Source organism: Macrobrachium nipponense, chromosome 20 (genome assembly GCF_015104395.2).
Source record: "Macrobrachium nipponense isolate FS-2020 chromosome 20, ASM1510439v2, whole genome shotgun sequence".
In the NCBI taxonomy this organism is placed as follows: Eukaryota; Metazoa; Arthropoda; class Malacostraca; order Decapoda; family Palaemonidae; genus Macrobrachium; species Macrobrachium nipponense.
In genome coordinates, this window is record NC_061089.1 from 69,477,996 (window position 1) to 69,496,319 (window position 18,324).

Genomic DNA, 18,324 nt, shown 5'->3' on the forward strand with positions numbered 1-18,324 from the left:
GAGAGAGAGAGAGAGAGAGAGAGAGGGCTTGTTATAGATTTGGTAAGACTTCAACTCTTAGACTTTCTCTCTTAGTAGAGAGAGAGAGAGAGATTCGGGTGTGGTTATAGATTTGGTAAAAACTCAAACTTTCTAGTACTAATTGGGTAAGACTTCATATCTTTGGTTGAGAGACGAGAGAGGAGAGAGAAGAGACGAGCAGAGATACGAGAGGATGAGAAGAGAAGAAGGCAGACGGAGAAAGAGATCGATTTGTTATAGATTTGGTAAGACTTAAACTCTTAGTAGTGATTGGGTAAGACTTTGACTCTCTCTTGGTTGTGACTGGGTAAGATTTTTCCAATTATTTGTTATTGTGATTGAGTTAGACTTCTTCAAGTGTAGCAGTTCAAACGACACTAATTCAACCATTCGAGCAATGGTTAATATCAAGGTCTAAAGAATACCTTATTCTTTAGACCTTGGTTAATATATACTAAAAGTCCATTTCTGCCGTGACAGAGTTGAATTTCGGATCTCCCACAATGCAAGTGTCATGTGGCTGTCCTTTGCAATGGTATTTCTAGGAGGTGGAGGAGGATTGTCAAAAGAAACGTGATGATAAGGTCTTTGCTGCATCTCAAAGGAATCCCATCCTGGAGGGGTCACAGGATTCGCCCAATCCTTTCTTCGAGGTCCGATGGAAAGCTTTCGTAATCTCCCCCAGAGAGAGAGAGAGAGAGGAAGGAGTGGAGAGAGAGGAGAGCCCCCCGAGAGAGAGAGAGAGAGAGAGAGAGAGAGAGAGAGAGAGAGAGAGAGAGAGAGAGAGAGAGAGAGAGAGAGGTGGCACTCGAGAAGTTATTGAAATTGTTGTTATTGTCGGTCTGGGGCGATATTAATACACCTGAGAGAGAGAGAGAGAGAGAGAGAGAGAGAGAGAGAGAGAGAGAGAGAGAGAGAGAGAGAGAGAACCCAACGGTGCATCTAAAAATACAATACTGCAGCAAACAATAGTTTGTGTTGTATTAAATTCAAATGGAAATTTTTTTTGGAAAGCAGAGAGAGAGAGAGAGAGAGGAGAGAGAGAGAGAGAGAGAGAGAGAGAGAGAGAGAGAGAGAGAGAGAGAGAGAGATAAATAATTTAGTCCAATACTGCATCCAGAAAACTGTCCAAAATTATCATCTCCGGTAACTTAACTTGGATCATTACCTCGTATTATTGTTATTATTAGCCAAAACCGTATTACAGATACAAAAGAGATTAATACAAATAGCCAAAGTCTTATTACATTGAATGCTAATAGCTGGAGTCCTATTACAGTCAATACAAAGAGCTTTAGTCTTTCTACAGTGAATACAAAAAATTACAGTTTTATTAGATAATTGCTTACAGTTTCAAAAACTAGAACAATCATGTCAACCTAATTATCAGCCCAGAGTGGCTAAGCATAACCCACCAGTCCACGACCACGAGGTCACCTCAGGTCATTTGAATGACCTCAGCCTGAGTTCAGAGATACAGACGTCACGAAAACCCACTGATAACGAAAGTCGGGTCAATGAAAACCCGCTGATAACGAAAGTCGGGTCAATGAAAACCCGCTGATAACGAAAGTCGGGTCAATGAAAACCCGCTGATAACGAAAGTCGGGTCAATGAAAACCCGCTGATAACGAAAGTCGGGTCAATGAAAACCCGCTGATAACGAAAGTCGGGTCAATGAAAACCCGCTGATAACGAAAGTCGGGTCAATGAAAACCCACTGATAACTAAAGTCGGGTCGATGAAAACCCACTGATAACGAAAGTCGGGTCGATGAAAACCCACTGATAACGAAAGTCGGGTCGATGAAAACCCACTGATAACGAGAGTCGGGTCAATGAAAACCCACTGATAACAAAAGTCGGGTCAATGAAGACCCACTGATAACAAAAGTCGGGTCAATGAAGACCCACTGATAACAAAAGTCGGGTCAATGAAAACCCGCTGATAACGAAAGTCGGGTCGATGAAAACCCACTGATAACTAAAGTCAGGTCAATGAAAACCCACTGATAACGAAAGTCGGGTCAGTGAAAACCCGCTGATAACGAAAGTCGGGTCAATGAAAACCCGCTGATAACGAAAGTCGGGTCAATGAAAACCCACTGATAACGAAAGCCAGGTCACTGGTTAACCTTGAACGATGACCTTCCCCCATACACCTTGTGAATTCACAGCAGGTGGAAGCTACCCAAGTAAGATGAGAGCCGTATCACGATATCAGTTTTAGTGTGGGTAATGTTGTCGTTGGGGGAATAATTTTTGGGGTGTTGGGGGGAAAGGGGTTACGAAGGTCAAAGTTCATAATGTCAGTTTGCAGCAGTAAAGTTAACACTGGGCCCAAGTACTGGCGTATATCAGTTTCCGTTTTGTTGTGATGTTAATTATGGTCTCTCTCTCTCTCTCTCTCTCTCTCTCTCTCTCTCTCTCTCTCTCTCTCTCTCCTCCCCCCTAACTCTACGTCTACGTACCTCCATAACCTGCGTGTATAACACTCCAAGAGATCCAATCTCTCTCTCTCTCTCTCTCTCTCTCGTTACCTATGGATTGTATACGAGCACTAGTTGTCTACTATTAAGCAAGATTTGAAAATGCGGGTACTTCTCTCTCTCTCTCTTAGAATTTGATTTATTTACTCTAGAGAGAGAGATATACAGGTACTTATATATGTATAATGTATTTATATACACATACATTATATATATATATATATGTGTGTGTGTGTGTGTGTGTGTGTGTGTGTGTGTATGTGTATGTGCGTGCATACAATCGTAAGCTGTACGTGTTCGTGTACTGTAAGCCCCATGCGTGCAAATAACCACGTACCCTCGATGAATTATTGATAGCCAGTAGTAGATGACGGGTCTCTGTAGTCGAGGCTTGCATTTGAATCGAACCTGGGGAACGTACTATATATAAAACATGTCTCATGCAAACTGTACCCCCGCAGTAGTATGTATATGAAGTTGCATGAAACTTCGGTTACTGCAGTTCCAGCAAGAAGTATAGCTGAAGAAGTTGAAGAAGTTCGGGTGCGTACAGTCATTTGTTATTCTCCGCAGTGCCGCCTGCAGTCTGTACTGAGAGATGGCGATTTGTGTATTCCTATTTTCCTCGACGACGCTCTGACCTTTGGAGCATCGAAATCATTCTCCACCAACCCCCTAACCCCCCTCCCCCTCCCCCCACCCCCTCCCCCAATCCCCCAACCAACCCCCCAAAAAAAAAAAATAAAAAATAATAATAAATAAATAAAATCCCGAATCTTTGATGTCTCCAGCATAACGCGAAATCACTCACTCGAGTCTTAAGATTCGAGTCTATTTTAAGGACGTTGTGAAATCAATTCGCCCCAAAGTTTTTTTCTTTTTTCAGTGTGATTTTATGCAATATTTTTCTATCCGATTGTTTGATTGACTGATTGATCTTTCATGAGAGACGATTTGATGTTTTGGTGTGGTAGGCGACTGTTAGTGTAGTTTTCTCAGCGTGTTAAGAGTTTGAACGGTGGTAGTTATATATTTTTTATTTATTTCTATTTTATTTTTGATTTGATTTTATTTATTTTTGCAGTTTGGCAAATATTTATAATGTTTTATTCGAATTATTGTATATTTATAGATTTGTGTATTTATTTTTAGTTGCTGTTCGGTAATATTTAATTTTTTTTTTTGCGGATATTCATATTTTTTTTTTTTTTTTTTTTTTTTTTTTGCTTGCTGGATTTAAGCGATAATTAGATTTTTAAATTATGACAGAATCATTTGAATTATTTATATATATATATATATATATATATATATATATATATATATATATATATTGCAGCATTGCAGCCATATGAAAATTATTTTTAGTTTTTATTTTGCGGATATTGAGACAATTATATATATAGTATATTTAGAATTTTTTTTCTATTTATTGACAATGATTAAATTGTTAGATTTTTATCTATTATTTTTTCTGAAGTGCCGCAGTTACCCTGTCTTCATTGTTGGCAACATTGTTGTCAACAGTGTTGCCGACATTATGAAGAATGTTGTAAAGTTTGGTGCCAGCATTGTTGTTAACAGTGTTGTAAACATTATTGCAACATTGTTGTCGACAGTGTTGACGACACTATCAATAATGTTGTAAACGTTGTTGTCTACATTATGAAATGTTGTAAACATTGTTGTCAACACTTGACAACATTGCTGTCGACGCGACACGACAAATTCCTTACCCCAATCCTCACCAGGTCCATGTTCTTTGGTAGCTTTTAGCAGCGAAACCAATAAAAACTGACACCAATGAATGCCAAAGCTGACGTGATAATCCTATAGCTGCTGCCCTTACCACCACATCATCATGAACTTAGCAATGTAAAGCTACTAAAGCCTTTCGAAACATCTTATCCTATGAAGACGGTCTCACGGCTCAAGAGCAACGTCCCGCAAAAAGCTGAGAAAGATCCTTGTTGAATTACTGAGACGCGAGGATTGATAAAGTTTTAAACCGAGAATCTCTCAGATCTCTCAGATGATTGTGCAAGAAAAGGTACGATTGAAACTGGTCTGAGGCGGCCTCTTGGTATATTGGGTTCTCCGGCCTCTGCAGTCATGACCGGGCATGCTTTAGGCGTTTTACGTAAATTATTTATTGACAGGGGGTGCCAAAAGGAGTTTACTGGTTACGGCTAAAAGTGGTGATACGAAAGGGTGAATATATTTATTTAAGTTGTTCTGACGCGAATGCAGATCTGTATTTTTATAAATGGAGTTTCTCCCCGCGCAAATTACTCTCTCAAAATTGGGTCCTTTTTTTGTGTGTCTGGACTGGCGAGTTCCTGATCGTTACTCAGTTGTCTATTCAGATTTCGAAAAAGGGGAGCATTCTTGATTTAGCTATCCAGTGGTGAATTATAAGATGAGGCTGTGGACGTTGAATTATGACCTTTAAACTAGCTGTCGCAGTAAAAACAAAATGGCAACACTTGTACCCATGAGGTATATATAAAAAAAAATATCCCCCATTTCTCGTGAAAATACTCATCAAATCTCATTAGCATAACAACAGTCATATCGTCCTTTAACACTCTTGGTTTCTGCTAGAGATTTACCTATTTTTAGATAGTGGTTTGTGGTCTCTCGCTTGTCACTTTTTCGTAAGTTGTATTTCAACAGAGATCTTTCACATTAACAATAATGGATCCTCGATCCAAACGTGCCTCGCTTGTGGAACTTCTCAGTTCCAAAGGTCCCCAATTCCAGTAGTCCTCAGTTCCAGTAGTCCTCAGTTCCAGTAGTCCTCAGTTCCATAGGTCCTCAATTCCAGAGGTCCTCAATTCCAGTGGTCCTCAGCCCCAGAGGTCCTCAGTTCCAGAGGTCCTCAATTCCAGAGGTCTTCAGTTCCACAGATCCTCAGTCCCAGAGGTCCTCAATTCCAGAGGTCCTCAGTTCCAGAGGTCCTCGGTTCTCAATTCCAGAGGTCCTCGGTTCTCAATTCCAGAGGTCCTCGGCTCCAGAGTTCCTCAGTTCCAGAGGTCTTCAGTTTCAGAGGTCTTCAATTCCAGTGGTCCTCAGTTCCAAAGGTTCTCAATTCCAGAGGTTCAAGTTCCAGAGGTCCTCTATTCCAGAGGTCCTCAGATTCCAGAGGTCCTCAATTCCAGAGGTCCTCAGTTCCAAAGGTCTTCAATTCCAGGGGCCCTCAATTCCACTGGTCCTTAATTCCACAGGTCCTCAGTTCCAAAGGTCCTCGGTTCCAGAGGTTCTCGGTTCCAGGGGCCCTCAGTTCCAGCCTCCTTACTGAGGATGTCGTGCGATTGGAACTCCAAAAAGTTCAAGCGAATATGCAGTGCATGACTATAATATTATTCTCCGTCTATTTTAATAAACTTTATCTATTTATTATTGTTTTCTTTTTTAATAAGCGAGATCTCGTCTTTCTGTATTTCCCTTTGCCTCCTCTTACTTCTTAACGAATACCATGATCTTTGGAAGCCTGGATTCCAGGTTACTGGACCCTTTTGGTGGGCTTGTTCCGTATATATAGGATTCATCTTCTGAATAATAATGATTATTATAGCAATAAATACCCCTATATTTTTTATACCCTAAATCCCTAAAACAGTGCTTAGAACAGCTTATGACATCCACATGCGTTTATCGGTATTGAAACTTGACAAAGCCTAAATTCTTTTAATTTTCCAGACTGGGGGAGAGTTCCAGCAATCGGTAATTCGACGAATCTTTTTGCGACAGGTGTAGGTAGCATTTGTCAGCTTTCACGAGCGGATCTTTCTAATTAGGTCGGATTAAGAGCGATGTGCCGAGCTGGGTCTAGCTAGGCTCTCTCTCTCTCTCTCTCTCTCTCTCTCTCTCTCTCTCTCTCTCTCTCTTATATACATATATGTGTGTGTATGAAATTCCCTCTGTTGGACGTATATCTAACAACAGTGTATCTCAGATCTTGTATTGAGAGAGAGAGAGAGAGAGAGAGAGAGAGAGAGAGAGAGAGAGAGAGAGAGAGAGAGAGAGAGAGGTTTGTGTTTTTATTAAATTCAAATCCTACTCACTTTGAGAGAGAGAGAGAGAGAGAGAGAGAGAGAGAGAGCCGTTACCTAGTCGAACAACTATTGGTCAGGTCATCTTTAAAAAACAGCAAACGTTGTTTGTCGAAAGCCTTTGGGAAAATCAACCGCACACCTTATATCACACACGAGGCTTCTGTCAATTTGCCGAGGAGTAGTTTTTCTTGTTAAAACCTCTTTGCTGTTTGTTTGTTTACTTTTTCACTGTAGTGAAGATTTTTCCTCAATTATTGATCGTCTTTGATTCACTATTAAGTTTGGATTGTATTTTTTTTTTCTATTGCTTTTATACAGATCTGTGTTTCGTTCGAGTCAGTCCGTGTCCTCTCTGTTTTAAGGAGAGAGAGAGAGAGAGAGAGAGGAGAGAGAGAGAGAGAGAGAGATAGTATGTCTTGTCTGACGCAGGCGGGGTTTCATGACGCATAATAAAATCATTACCTGAACTCGTCCTAGTAATGCCCGAGGTTAGACGTCAAACTGACGAAATCGATGACCGGTCCAGGAGAGAGAGAGAGAGAGAGAGAGAGAGAGAGAGAGAGAGAGAGAGAGAGAGAGAGAGAGAGATTGCAGTTTGTGTATGTGTGAATGTGTACGAGAGAGTGTGAATTATTTATTTCATTAAATTCAAATGCATATTCACCTTTGAGAGAGAGAGAGAGAGAGAGAGAGAGAGAGAGAGAGAGAGAGAGAGAGAGAGAGAGAGAGAGAGAGATCGTTCCCGGACTCGACAGAATGAATTACAGAAAAGTACTTTAAATACATCCATTATATTAATAGAATTGATATCCATTGAATTAATTCAGGGACACGAAGGCCAGACAATAGAAACGATTAGAATTTATTGTCTTCATTCATAATTCATTGTCTTGATTTTTTTTAAAGACAGTCTCAATTCCTACTTATCTTCAGAAGCCGTGACGAGACGTGCTGATGTCCTAAAAACTTCACTGTTATAATTATGCCCAATCGAGAGGGCATTATTATTAGTTTATGCAACTTTTTAGAAGACATTTTTATTTTACTTTGTGAAGTTGTGGTGTTCAAGCAGAGTTGGTAATCGGCTATTATTGTGTGTAATATGATCCTAATTTTGGTTGAGACTTGCTTTCTCTCTCTCTCTCTCTCTCTCTCTCTCTCTCTCTCTCTCTCTCTCTCTCTCCTGGTTTGGCAGTAATGTGGCTATACAAGTATTTACCATCAGTTGATGAAGATTTCCTTTGCAATTTATCGCAAAGGACTTACAAGTTCATGAACATGATGCAGTCTGCAAATAAGTCTTCATAGGTATATCCCCATACACACACACACACACAACACACCACACCACACACAACACACACACACACACACACACACACACATATATATATATATATATATATTATATATATATATATATATATATATATATATAATATATATATATTTGGCTAGTATATCATTCATCGTGTACCGCATGTATAAATATCTAGTTACGTCATATGGCATCAAGTCATCAGGGATATCATGATGGCATCCCATGATCCTGCAGGGGAGCACGGGTGGGGGGCTAAGGGGGGGAGGATGAGATTTATCCTTATCTGTATTCTGGCTTGATCCTTCAGATGGTAAATGCTCTCGGTATCGTGAAGATGCGGCACAGAAAACTCGTGTGATGCATCCTCGTCCGTGGTAAATGCTCGGTATTTATAAGTATTTATCTGAAGATACTCTTATAAATAGTTATTTACTTTCTTATTAATGATTGCCTGAACTTATGACGTAACACTGCAGGCTGGATCACAATTAAGGAAAACAGAGAGAGAGAGAGAGAGATTTCTTGCTTGTCTTCCGTTGTTTGAGTCGTCGTATTCTCTTAATTTTTCGGAATTTTCGTATGAGCTGGTAAGTCCTGATTCAGCTTTGAGACGAATTTGACTCTCTCTCTCTCTCTCTCTCTCTCTCTCTCTCTCTCTCTCTCTCTCTCTCTCTCTCTCTCTCTCTCCTCGGTATTTTCAATAACAAAATCAAGCAGACATACTACTGTGGATTTAATTTCTCAGTAAGACTGATATTATCATTAACAGTAACTAGAATGTTAAAGCCTTGATACCAAGAAATCACACAAATGACAGAAGGCTCGGTAGTTACAAGGAGTTACAAGGATTCGGATGTCTCAAAGACTTGTTATTAGTCCATCCTAAGAGGAGACATCGTGTGCTCACTTATCTGTACGAGCAGGTGTTACTGTTCATTCAGTGTCTTAATGATTTTGTCAGCCTTCTTGTAAACTCTTCCACACTGTTGTTGTTTACAACTTCTGGTGGCAGTTTATTCTCGTGTCACATATCTTGTATGTGTAGAAGTTCCCGCAATGGGATGTGTTGTATCTCGTCAGTTCTAGTTCCTGCAATGAGATGTGTTGTATCTCTTCAGTTCTAGTTTCCAACCAGTATTTCTCGTCTTGTTTTCGTTTAACGCAAATAGGTAGGAGGGGAGTAGCATTTGTTCACAAACAGGAAACTGTGTGTAGGTGTTTTTTGGTATGGCACCATCTGTTTGCCAGTGAAGTGTTTGTGCATGAAAGATAAAAAGTCTTTATGGGACACAGATGGACCCAGAATGTTTTTTTTTTTTTATGGCGGAATCAATAGAGACAAACTGAACCATTTTAGTCGTGAGATCAGATTTCTTTGTGGTAAAAAGAAAAAGGACTTTTTATTCTTCGTTTTAGAAGTTACCTATGTGATTTCTAGTCAATGTAGAGTGAAAGGTGTATATACATACGTATATACATACATACACAGTTTTTGCAAGGGGAAATATATTAATTGAGAGAGAGAGATTGATTTCATTCTTGACAAAGTTAGGGATGTCCCCTTTAGATGGGGTGGCTTCAGAGAGAGAGAGAGAAGAGAGAGAGAGAGAGAGAGAGAGAGAGAGAAATATTAATCAACTCATGTAAACATACGGACCCTACAATTCCAACATCAAACAAGACATTCAATTTGAATTCCCGCTACGCAAACATCGCTTTTAAACATTGTGAAACAGAAATGAACATGGAATCAGTGAAAACTCCGAAACGTATGAAAGATAATGTACCCACAGTTCAACGAAGACCCTCCCGCCATTACCCATAATTCATCGAAGACCTCCTCCTCCTCCTCCTCCTCCTACTGAATAGTCCCATGAAAAGCTCCCTCCAACCATTGATTGATTGGTTAATAAATCACACTGCAGCGGATTCCGCGTAGCAACGGCGCAGGTGGTATTCATTGGGCCCAGCAGGAAGGCCGAAACATATCCTTTTCGTCGTGGGATTCCTGCCTGGGAGTCCTACGGTTCCTCTTCTCATCTGTTTGCGTAGGATGTCAGGTTGTGATGTGTCCTTCTTCCTCTCAGGGATGATGCGGTAAGAGAGAGAGAGAGAGAGTGGTTGGTTTTATCAAATTCAAATACATATTCTCTTTTGAAAGAGAGAGAGAGAGAGAGAGGTTGGTTTTGTCAAATTCAAATACATATTCTCTTTTGAGAGAGAGAGAGAGAGAGAGAGAGAGAGAGAGAGAGAGAGAGAGAGAGATGTTGGTTTTATCAAATTCAAATACATATTCTCTTTTGAAAGAGAGAGAGAGAGAGAGAGAGAGAGAGAGAGAGAGAGAGAGAGAGAGAGCGGTTGGTGGTTTATCAAATTCAACTGCATGTTTATTTTTGAAAGAGAGAGAGAGAGAGAGAGAGAGAGAGAGAGAGAGAGAGAGAGAGAACGCGCACGCACTCGCGCAAGTCCTTAAAAAGATAAAAAGTGTGTGCGTGTATCGTATGTGCTTGTAAGCTAATCACTTGTGCCTGCTAGTCACGCTATCACTAAGAGACCAAGAATACCTAGAACACTTACTTTTTACACTTAGGAAAGTGTTGCGGTAAAGTGTAAAGTGTTTTGTGCATGTAAAAATCTCTAGAACACTTATTTTTCCACTGGTAAAGTGTCATAGTAAAGTGTAAAGTGTTTTGTATGTAAAAAAATATCCAGAATACCTATTTTTACACTTATAATCATAGTAAAGTGTAAATTGTTTTGTATGTAAAAAATATCCAGAATACCTATTTTTACACTTATAATCATCATAGTAAAATGTAAATTGTTTTGTATGTAAAAAATATCCAGAAAACGTATTTTTACACTTATAAAAGTGTCATAGTAAAGTGTAAATTGTTGTGTATGTATCTTGTTCGTTTGCGATTTGCATCATAGCGAGAATTTTAATTTTAGTGATCATCTGCATTCCACGTCTCTCTTACGATTTTACCAGTCTTATTCTGGATAGTGTTCTGGTTTATTTGTGACGAAATTATATTGTCACAATTTTGGTTCATGGCAAAATTATTATAAACCAATTTGCCACAACCTTTTCATGATAAAAGTATTATAACCTATTTTGTCACAATTTTGGTTCATTACAAAAGTATTATAACCTATTTTGTCATAATCTTTTCATGGCAAAGGTTAATATAACCTAGTTTGTCAAAATCTTTGCATGAAAAATTATTGTTAACCTTTTTGTCAGTTCTGGTTCACGACAAAATCATTATAACCCAGTTTGCCACAATTCTGGTTCACGAGAAAATCATTATAACTCAATTTGCCTCAATTTTGGTTCACGACCAAATCGTTATAACCCAGTTTTCCACAATTCAGGTTCACGAGAAAATCATTTTTAAAAAAGACCATTTCCCGAATGATATCAGAGATCCTGAAAATAATAAGAAAAATAGTAATAAAAAAAGTTTAATAATAATAAGAAAAAAGTTCGACCCACATTCAATCATACAGGTCACAAAACTCCCGACATAACTTGACCTAATTTGGACAAATAAAAATAAAATCCACACATCAAAGAGAGGGAATTCGTGACCTAATTATGTGGCGTCGCAATTAATCGCAGTTTTTTTTTCTTTCATTAATTTCTATGAACAGAGTTATGGTGAAGCCTGGCAAATATCGCGGAGAGAGAGAGAGAGAGAGAGAGAGAGAGAGAGAGAGAGAGAGAGAGAGAGAGAGAGAGAGAGAGGGCAACCCTTGAATATAAACTAAATATATTAACTGCTAATATCACTGGATGTGAAGATAGTATAATAGAGAGAGAGAGAGAGAGAGAGAGAGAGAGAGAGAGAGAGAGAGAGAGAGAGAGAGAGAGAGAGAGAGAAATCAGACTTATTGCTTATTAATTCGGAATTACAGTTGAGTGTGGTTTATTGGTTTATGAGAGAGAGAGAGAGAGAGAGAGAGAGAGAGAGAGAGAGAGAGAGAGAGATCAAACTTGTCACCCAGATGTGTTTTATTACCTTCCTGCTGTGTGTGTGTGTGTGTGTGTGTGTTTGTGTAACTGTGTATGTGCGCGTAAGTGTTTGTGGCAGCTCTGATGAGGATTGGCACATATTGCCACATGTCACGTTATATAGCCTAAGTCACATTTATTGCCTTTTTTTTGTACCATTCGATTTTAGCTTCCTTTATTGAATTTCCTTTTTATTGACGTCGCGTGGGGTCTTAATCAACCTTTCCTGAGAGCACAATATTTCTCTCTCTCTCTCTCTCTCTCTCTCTCTCTCTCATTTTTCCTCGATCACGTCTCATTTTCCCGATGTTCATTTTACACGGTCGAATTCGCCCCTTGTGTTGGATGTCTTCTCATCTCCTGCCCCTACTACTGGTTAGGGTAGGGTGGGGGTCGGGGGGTAGTGAGGGGCATATCCTTCTATGCTCTCCTGTTGTTAATCAGGAGAAAGAGGGGAAAGTCAGGTTGAATCATATTATAGGGATAAGGTCATCTAGGAATCTCTCTCTGTCTCTCTCTCTCTTTGTTGACACTGTAAAATTGAAAAGACGTAAGCCTTACTTTTGCTAAGAGTGAGAGAATTTCCAGCTCTCTCTCTCTCTCTCTCTCTCTCTCTCTCTCTCTCTCTCTTATAACAAATATACCAGAGGAGGAAGACGCTTTTTTAACAACTAGAGATAAAATCTTTGAGTATTCATACACAATGTTCCATTTTCCTTTCAGTTCATCTTCATATATCATTCACGTGACCTGGTTATTTCAGCCACGTACTGACGTTTACGTAAATTTTAGGCGTAATTCTCTTTTATTTTAGACGCAGTTCTCTTTTTATTTAACCTTCATTTTTCCTCTTCTTTCCAGAAATGCCTGGAATCATGGCCCTGCGGAAGCGAGCTATGGATGATAAACCCCTCAAGGGCGCCAAGATAGTAGTCTGCACCCACATCAATGCCCAGACAGCCGTAAGTATTACAAATATGCATATCTACATACACGTATACACATTAATATACACACTTGCGTATTTGGCCTTTTACCTGATCTTGTTATGGTTCAAATACCTGCAGTGTTGTCGTACAACAAATTTAAACGTCTTTTTTATACATATGCACATATACATACACATACACGCATACATACACAGTACACTTATACACACGCACACACACAAATACACATATACCTGTGTATTTGACATTTCGCCTCATCCTGTTATCAACTGCTCAAATAACTCGTATTATATATATAATATTTTTTTCAGTTGTAAATTGGACTCAGACACGCTTATTAATTAATATTTTTTTACCTGCTGGTGAACTCTTATGTATAACCAAGAATTCTAAAGGTCAGGAACTCGAGTTTGATATAATTACTGTGGAATTATTATGGTATTCAGTTTGTCATTTTTTTTCGTAAGGTAATAGTTCAGAGTTCCTGTTGTAATTAAAGAGATTTTGTGTGTCTAGGCCTAACCAAGCTTATGCATATCGAGAACACGGTGTGTCTATAGGCCTAACGTTTTTTAAGTACGTCTAAAACACAGCAACCAGTCGACAAGTTTCCCCTCTCTTTGTTTTAGGAGGTGAAGAGACTGTGTCTTTAGGCCTAATACCAGGCTTGTGTATGTCTAAGTCACGGCAACTATTGGCATTTAAAACTGTTTTTTAGTCCTGTCTCCCATGACAATTTTCCCACTCGTTGTTTGTTGTAGTTCAAAGACATTTTTGGAGAAACAAATGACAGTCACCCAATTATGCAATATTTACTTTCAAAAAATATATTTTTAGAGGCTACTAGTATTCCATGTTCTGGCATAAATTCAGGCATTCAGTTTTTTAAAATAAAAATATCTTATTTTGATAACCTTAGGAAACATTTAAGCAATATATTACTGCAAGACATCTTGCAATACGTTGCAATTGCAGCTAATGCTCCTTGTATAACATGTAAGGTTTTGACATGAATTCAGTTATGCAGTTTGTTAAAATGAAAACCTATAATGTATAATATTTCTGCAGGTGCTGATTGAGACTTTGGTCGAGCTTGGAGCAAGCATCCGTTGGGCTGCTTGCAACATTTTCTCAACTCAGAATGAGGTTGCAGCTGCTTTGGCCGAGGCTGGTAAGACTTCGTTATTAATTTTGAATATATTATTTTATTTATGTTGTGTAATATTTTGCCTTGCTGTTGTATATGACTGTGGGAAGTATACAATTGCTGATCTCATTTGACGTTGTTCTAGGAATTTTAGGTGAAGTAGTTATAACGTGTTCGATTTTTCAAGTTTTAGAGGGAAATTCAGTGACAAAACTATTATTTTCAGGAATTTAGATGTATGAATTACTATTGCTTCTTTGTATTATGTTGTAGTACACTGAATTTTGTACAGGAATTAGAATTTCTTTTAGTTTTTTTCAGTTTTTCGCTCTTATTTTCACAGTGCATTTACATGCTCATGAAACTGCTTCACTTCTCATCAGCTCAGTACTGTGATATATTTGCTGTGATATATTTATAAAGTAAATTTATCAATAACTCCTAATATTTGGCCACCACCCCATCTTGTTTTTTGTAATTTTTCCCTTCATTTTCATATGTTTACATCCTCATAAGATTCTGTTTCACTTATCAGTCCAGTAGACTGTTGTGATATTATCTTGCTTTATAAAGTATGGATTAACCAAACAACTCCTAATTTCAGGCCACCCCGTGTTCGCCTGGCGTGGGGAGAGCGAAGAAGATTTCTGGTGGTGTATTGACAAGTGCATCAACACGGAGAATTGGCAGCCAAACATGATTCTGGACGACGGAGGGGATGCCACCCACCTCATGCTGAAGAAGTATCCAGCCATGTTTAAGATGATCAAAGGTATGTGTTTAAGATATGTTATTATTATTAATATTATTATTGTTATTATTTTATCCCTTAATTGCTCAGAAAATGCAGCTTTTTATGGATCAGGCTGTAATTGTTGTTCCTGACATCTTGTAGTACCTGTAAGGGATTTAGTGATCTTGGGAGACTTTAACTTCACATTCAGTGTTCTAGTTTAACTAATTGCACTGACAGTTTTGCTATTGGGTGAAAGGTAAGACTAATTTTTTCATTCCACTGATGATGAGAGGTATTTTATGTCTCCTTTTACAACAGGTATTTGTGAAGAAAGTGTCACAGGTGTCCACCGTCTTTACCAACTCAGTAAGGCTGGAAAACTGACTGTTCCTGCTATGAACGTCAACGATTCAGTGACAAAGACTATGTTTGATAATCTTTACTCCTGCAGGGAATCAATCATTGACAGGTACGTAACCTTCCCCAAAATATTCTGTCATTAATGAAGCATGTAAAATTTCTTTGCTAATGGCAACAATTTTGACTCACAAATTTATATTAGTGAAATATTACATCCGAACTTATAAAGCCCATAATTTTCAGTGCACATTGCAACAGTTTTATTGGAGTTTTGTGAATGCAGTACCATATATAATAATGAAAGATAACTTCTAGACTTGCAAAACCTGTTTGTTTCAATTTAAAAAATGCCCATTTGTTTTTGCAGCTTAAAACGTGCCACTGACGTCATGTTTGGTGGCAAGCAGGTAGTGGTTTGCGGTTACGGTGAAGTAGGAAAAGGCTGTTGCCAGGCTCTCAAGGGATTGGGATGCACAGTGTATGTCACTGAAATTGATCCTGTCTGTGCTCTTCAAGGATGGTGAGTTTATTTTATGTTTCTTCATGAACTTTTGGTGTGGTGAAGCTACAGTACTTGATTACTATTGTTGAGCTAATATTTTGTAGTCTCTTGTTTGTCTGGAAAATGGAAAATAACCCAGTATTATTATTAATACTGGTAGTTAACCTAAAGTATTCCTGCTTTGCTAATCTAGGGTAATGAGGATTCTTGACTGCCATCAAGTACAGATTTAATTTGAAAGTTTACTGGTGATGGAAATGCTGTGCATATGTCTTACCATTGTTACCAGGGTTGGCTAACAACATTGCTTGGAACATATATAATGCCAACAGTTGATTTAATGCAAGGAAAATGTTGAGCAAAGATATAGCTTTTTGCATCAACTACAAGTGTGAAATCGGTAAATAATAGTAATTTACTTATCTAAGTCCGTTTGATAGCTAATGTGAAACTAGTTCTATCGGTTTGTAAAATGATTTATTTTTGTCCACAGCATGGATGGTTTCCGTGTAGTGAAGCTTTCAGAAGTTATAAGGCAAGTAGATATTCTCGTGACAGCCACAGGAAACAAGAATGTTGTGTCACGGGAACATATGGACAAAATGAAGAATGGTGCTATTGTCTGTAACATGGGTCATTCCAACACAGAAATTGATGTGGTGAGTATCTACGACAGTTTGTTTCACATTTTTTTGTGTGTATGTATTTTTGTATCCACTACAGGCGTGAATTGTGTTCCACAACTTGGTTTTTTTAACCACGTTGTTAAATTGGTCAGAATTTTTTAAAGAATTTAATTATCATGTATCTTAATCTATTGTTTTCTTTCATGTACACTATAAATTCTGCTCATCAGTACGGTGCAGTATGATGTTATCTTTATATTTTTTAATTGATATACTGTATCTACCTTTTATTAATGATACTGTACAATACTTTGTTTATGAATATTCAGGGTCAGCTTTATGATAGAATAATTATGGAATATGTTCTCTCTTTGTTCTTTCATTTTCAAGTTAGATACAAATCTCTACACCTTGTTCATGAATGTTCATGATTATATCTCTACACCTTGTTCATGAATGTTCATGAGTAAGTATTTAAGAACTGATGTATTCTTCTTTAAAGTATGAAATTCTAAAGCTGGTCATATTTTTGTTCAATCTCAGAATTCTCTAAGGACCCCAGATTTAACCTGGGAGAAAGTTCGTTCCCAAGTTGATCACATCCTGTGGCCCGATGGCAAGAGGATCATCCTGCTGGCTGAGGGACGGCTTGTAAATCTTTCCTGTTCATCTGTGCCATCATTTGTAGTGTCCATTACATCATGTACTCAGGTGAGGAAATATGGATAGCTTTTTTTTTTGCCTTTTTTTTGTCTTTTTTTTAATTGTATATGCATTCCAGGATTTTTTCTCCAGACAAATTTAACAGCCGCTCTCAACCTGTGGATTATTTATAGACCAATATTCTGATATTTCACTGTGAGGTGTAACATTAGCAAATATTTTTGACAATTATAAGGAAATAGTAAAATAAAATTCAATATAAGGGAAGTTGGTTACAGTTTATTTCTTCGCCAAGTCTTATTTCTCAAATGTAAGCTCCTTTTTTTCTTCGTGTATTCCTTCTTCCAACACTAATTTTACTCACGACGCCATACTCTTCAAGCCCTTTGATTTTATAATTTATTCCTTACTTCTCAATCCTTATTTTTGAATTCGATGACAGGTGGAAAATGATAATGTCCTGAGAAGGAAATCAGTTTAAGAAATATTATGGGTTGAAACAATTTTGTTTAAGGATATCAAGAACAGAAGGCTGTTTTATGAGTTTCAAAATTATTTTGGATTATGTAATGGTGTTAATTAGTAAACTACATCACATATTTTAGTTGTCTTTAACACACATTCCTGTTGACTGTTGTGTAAAAGCCGAATTTATAATGGGCTGCGAATCATTATCCTAAAATGCAGAAGTTGGTGAAATAAGCTACCCCTTCAGTTTTAAAGGACTTTGTCATTTATATATTTATATGGTAGGATTATACAAGTATTTGTGGGAAGTCTATAAGTTCTCATAAAAATATGCTAGTAATAAATATGCAAAAGTGTCCATATTCTGATTCTCAGTCCTCATTTGAAATTACATTTCTAATAAACAACATTCATCCTTACAGGCTTTAGCATTGATTGAATTGTTCAATGCACCAGCTGGGCGATACAAGTCTGATGTGTATCTGTTACCAAAGAAGATGGGTAAGTACAGTTAGTTTATGTAAATTTTATTCATGAACAGTATTTTGAATGTCCTTTTTGGAAGTTTGAAGACATGTAATCATTCGAAGGTTTTGTGGAGCAATTCTTTTCATCCCTGATACTTTTATTAGTTTTTCTGTATCAATAAATGTTTAGTTTCTGACACTTTGTGCCTCGTACATTATTGCAGTCTCATTTGCTCTTATTTTTCAGATGAGTATGTTGCCAGTCTTCACCTTCCCACTTTCGATGCACATCTCACAGAGTTGACTGATGAGCAAGCCAAGTATATGGGCTTGAATAAAGCTGGTCCTTTCAAACCAAATTATTACAGGTACTGTATTGTGGAAATTTTTTTTGTTCTCGCTCTTTATGTAGAAAGCTTTATTTTGATGATCTGACTAGAACTATACACTTAGTATTTTTAAGGGAGTGGTAACAAGAAATATAGAATTAAGCCATGAG

General features: G+C 37.9%; 1 protein-coding gene across 6 annotated transcripts in view; it reads left to right on the forward strand.

Annotated features, from left to right (window-relative positions):
* Positions 1–18,324, forward strand: part of LOC135194854 (adenosylhomocysteinase-like 1) — a 284,838-nt gene that overhangs the window by 261,099 nt on the left and 5,415 nt on the right. For all 6 annotated transcript variants that reach the window (XM_064221084.1, XM_064221066.1, XM_064221075.1 and 3 more), the window contains 9 exons: positions 12,768–12,868; positions 13,925–14,027; positions 14,608–14,775; positions 15,058–15,208; positions 15,467–15,619; positions 16,095–16,260; positions 16,771–16,938; positions 17,781–17,859; positions 18,073–18,193. In XM_064221084.1, coding sequence (XP_064077154.1) covers positions 12,768–12,868; positions 13,925–14,027; positions 14,608–14,775; positions 15,058–15,208; positions 15,467–15,619; positions 16,095–16,260; positions 16,771–16,938; positions 17,781–17,859; positions 18,073–18,193 — 1,210 coding nt within the window. The remainder of the gene's footprint in view (positions 1–12,767; positions 12,869–13,924; positions 14,028–14,607; positions 14,776–15,057; positions 15,209–15,466; positions 15,620–16,094; positions 16,261–16,770; positions 16,939–17,780; positions 17,860–18,072; positions 18,194–18,324) is intronic.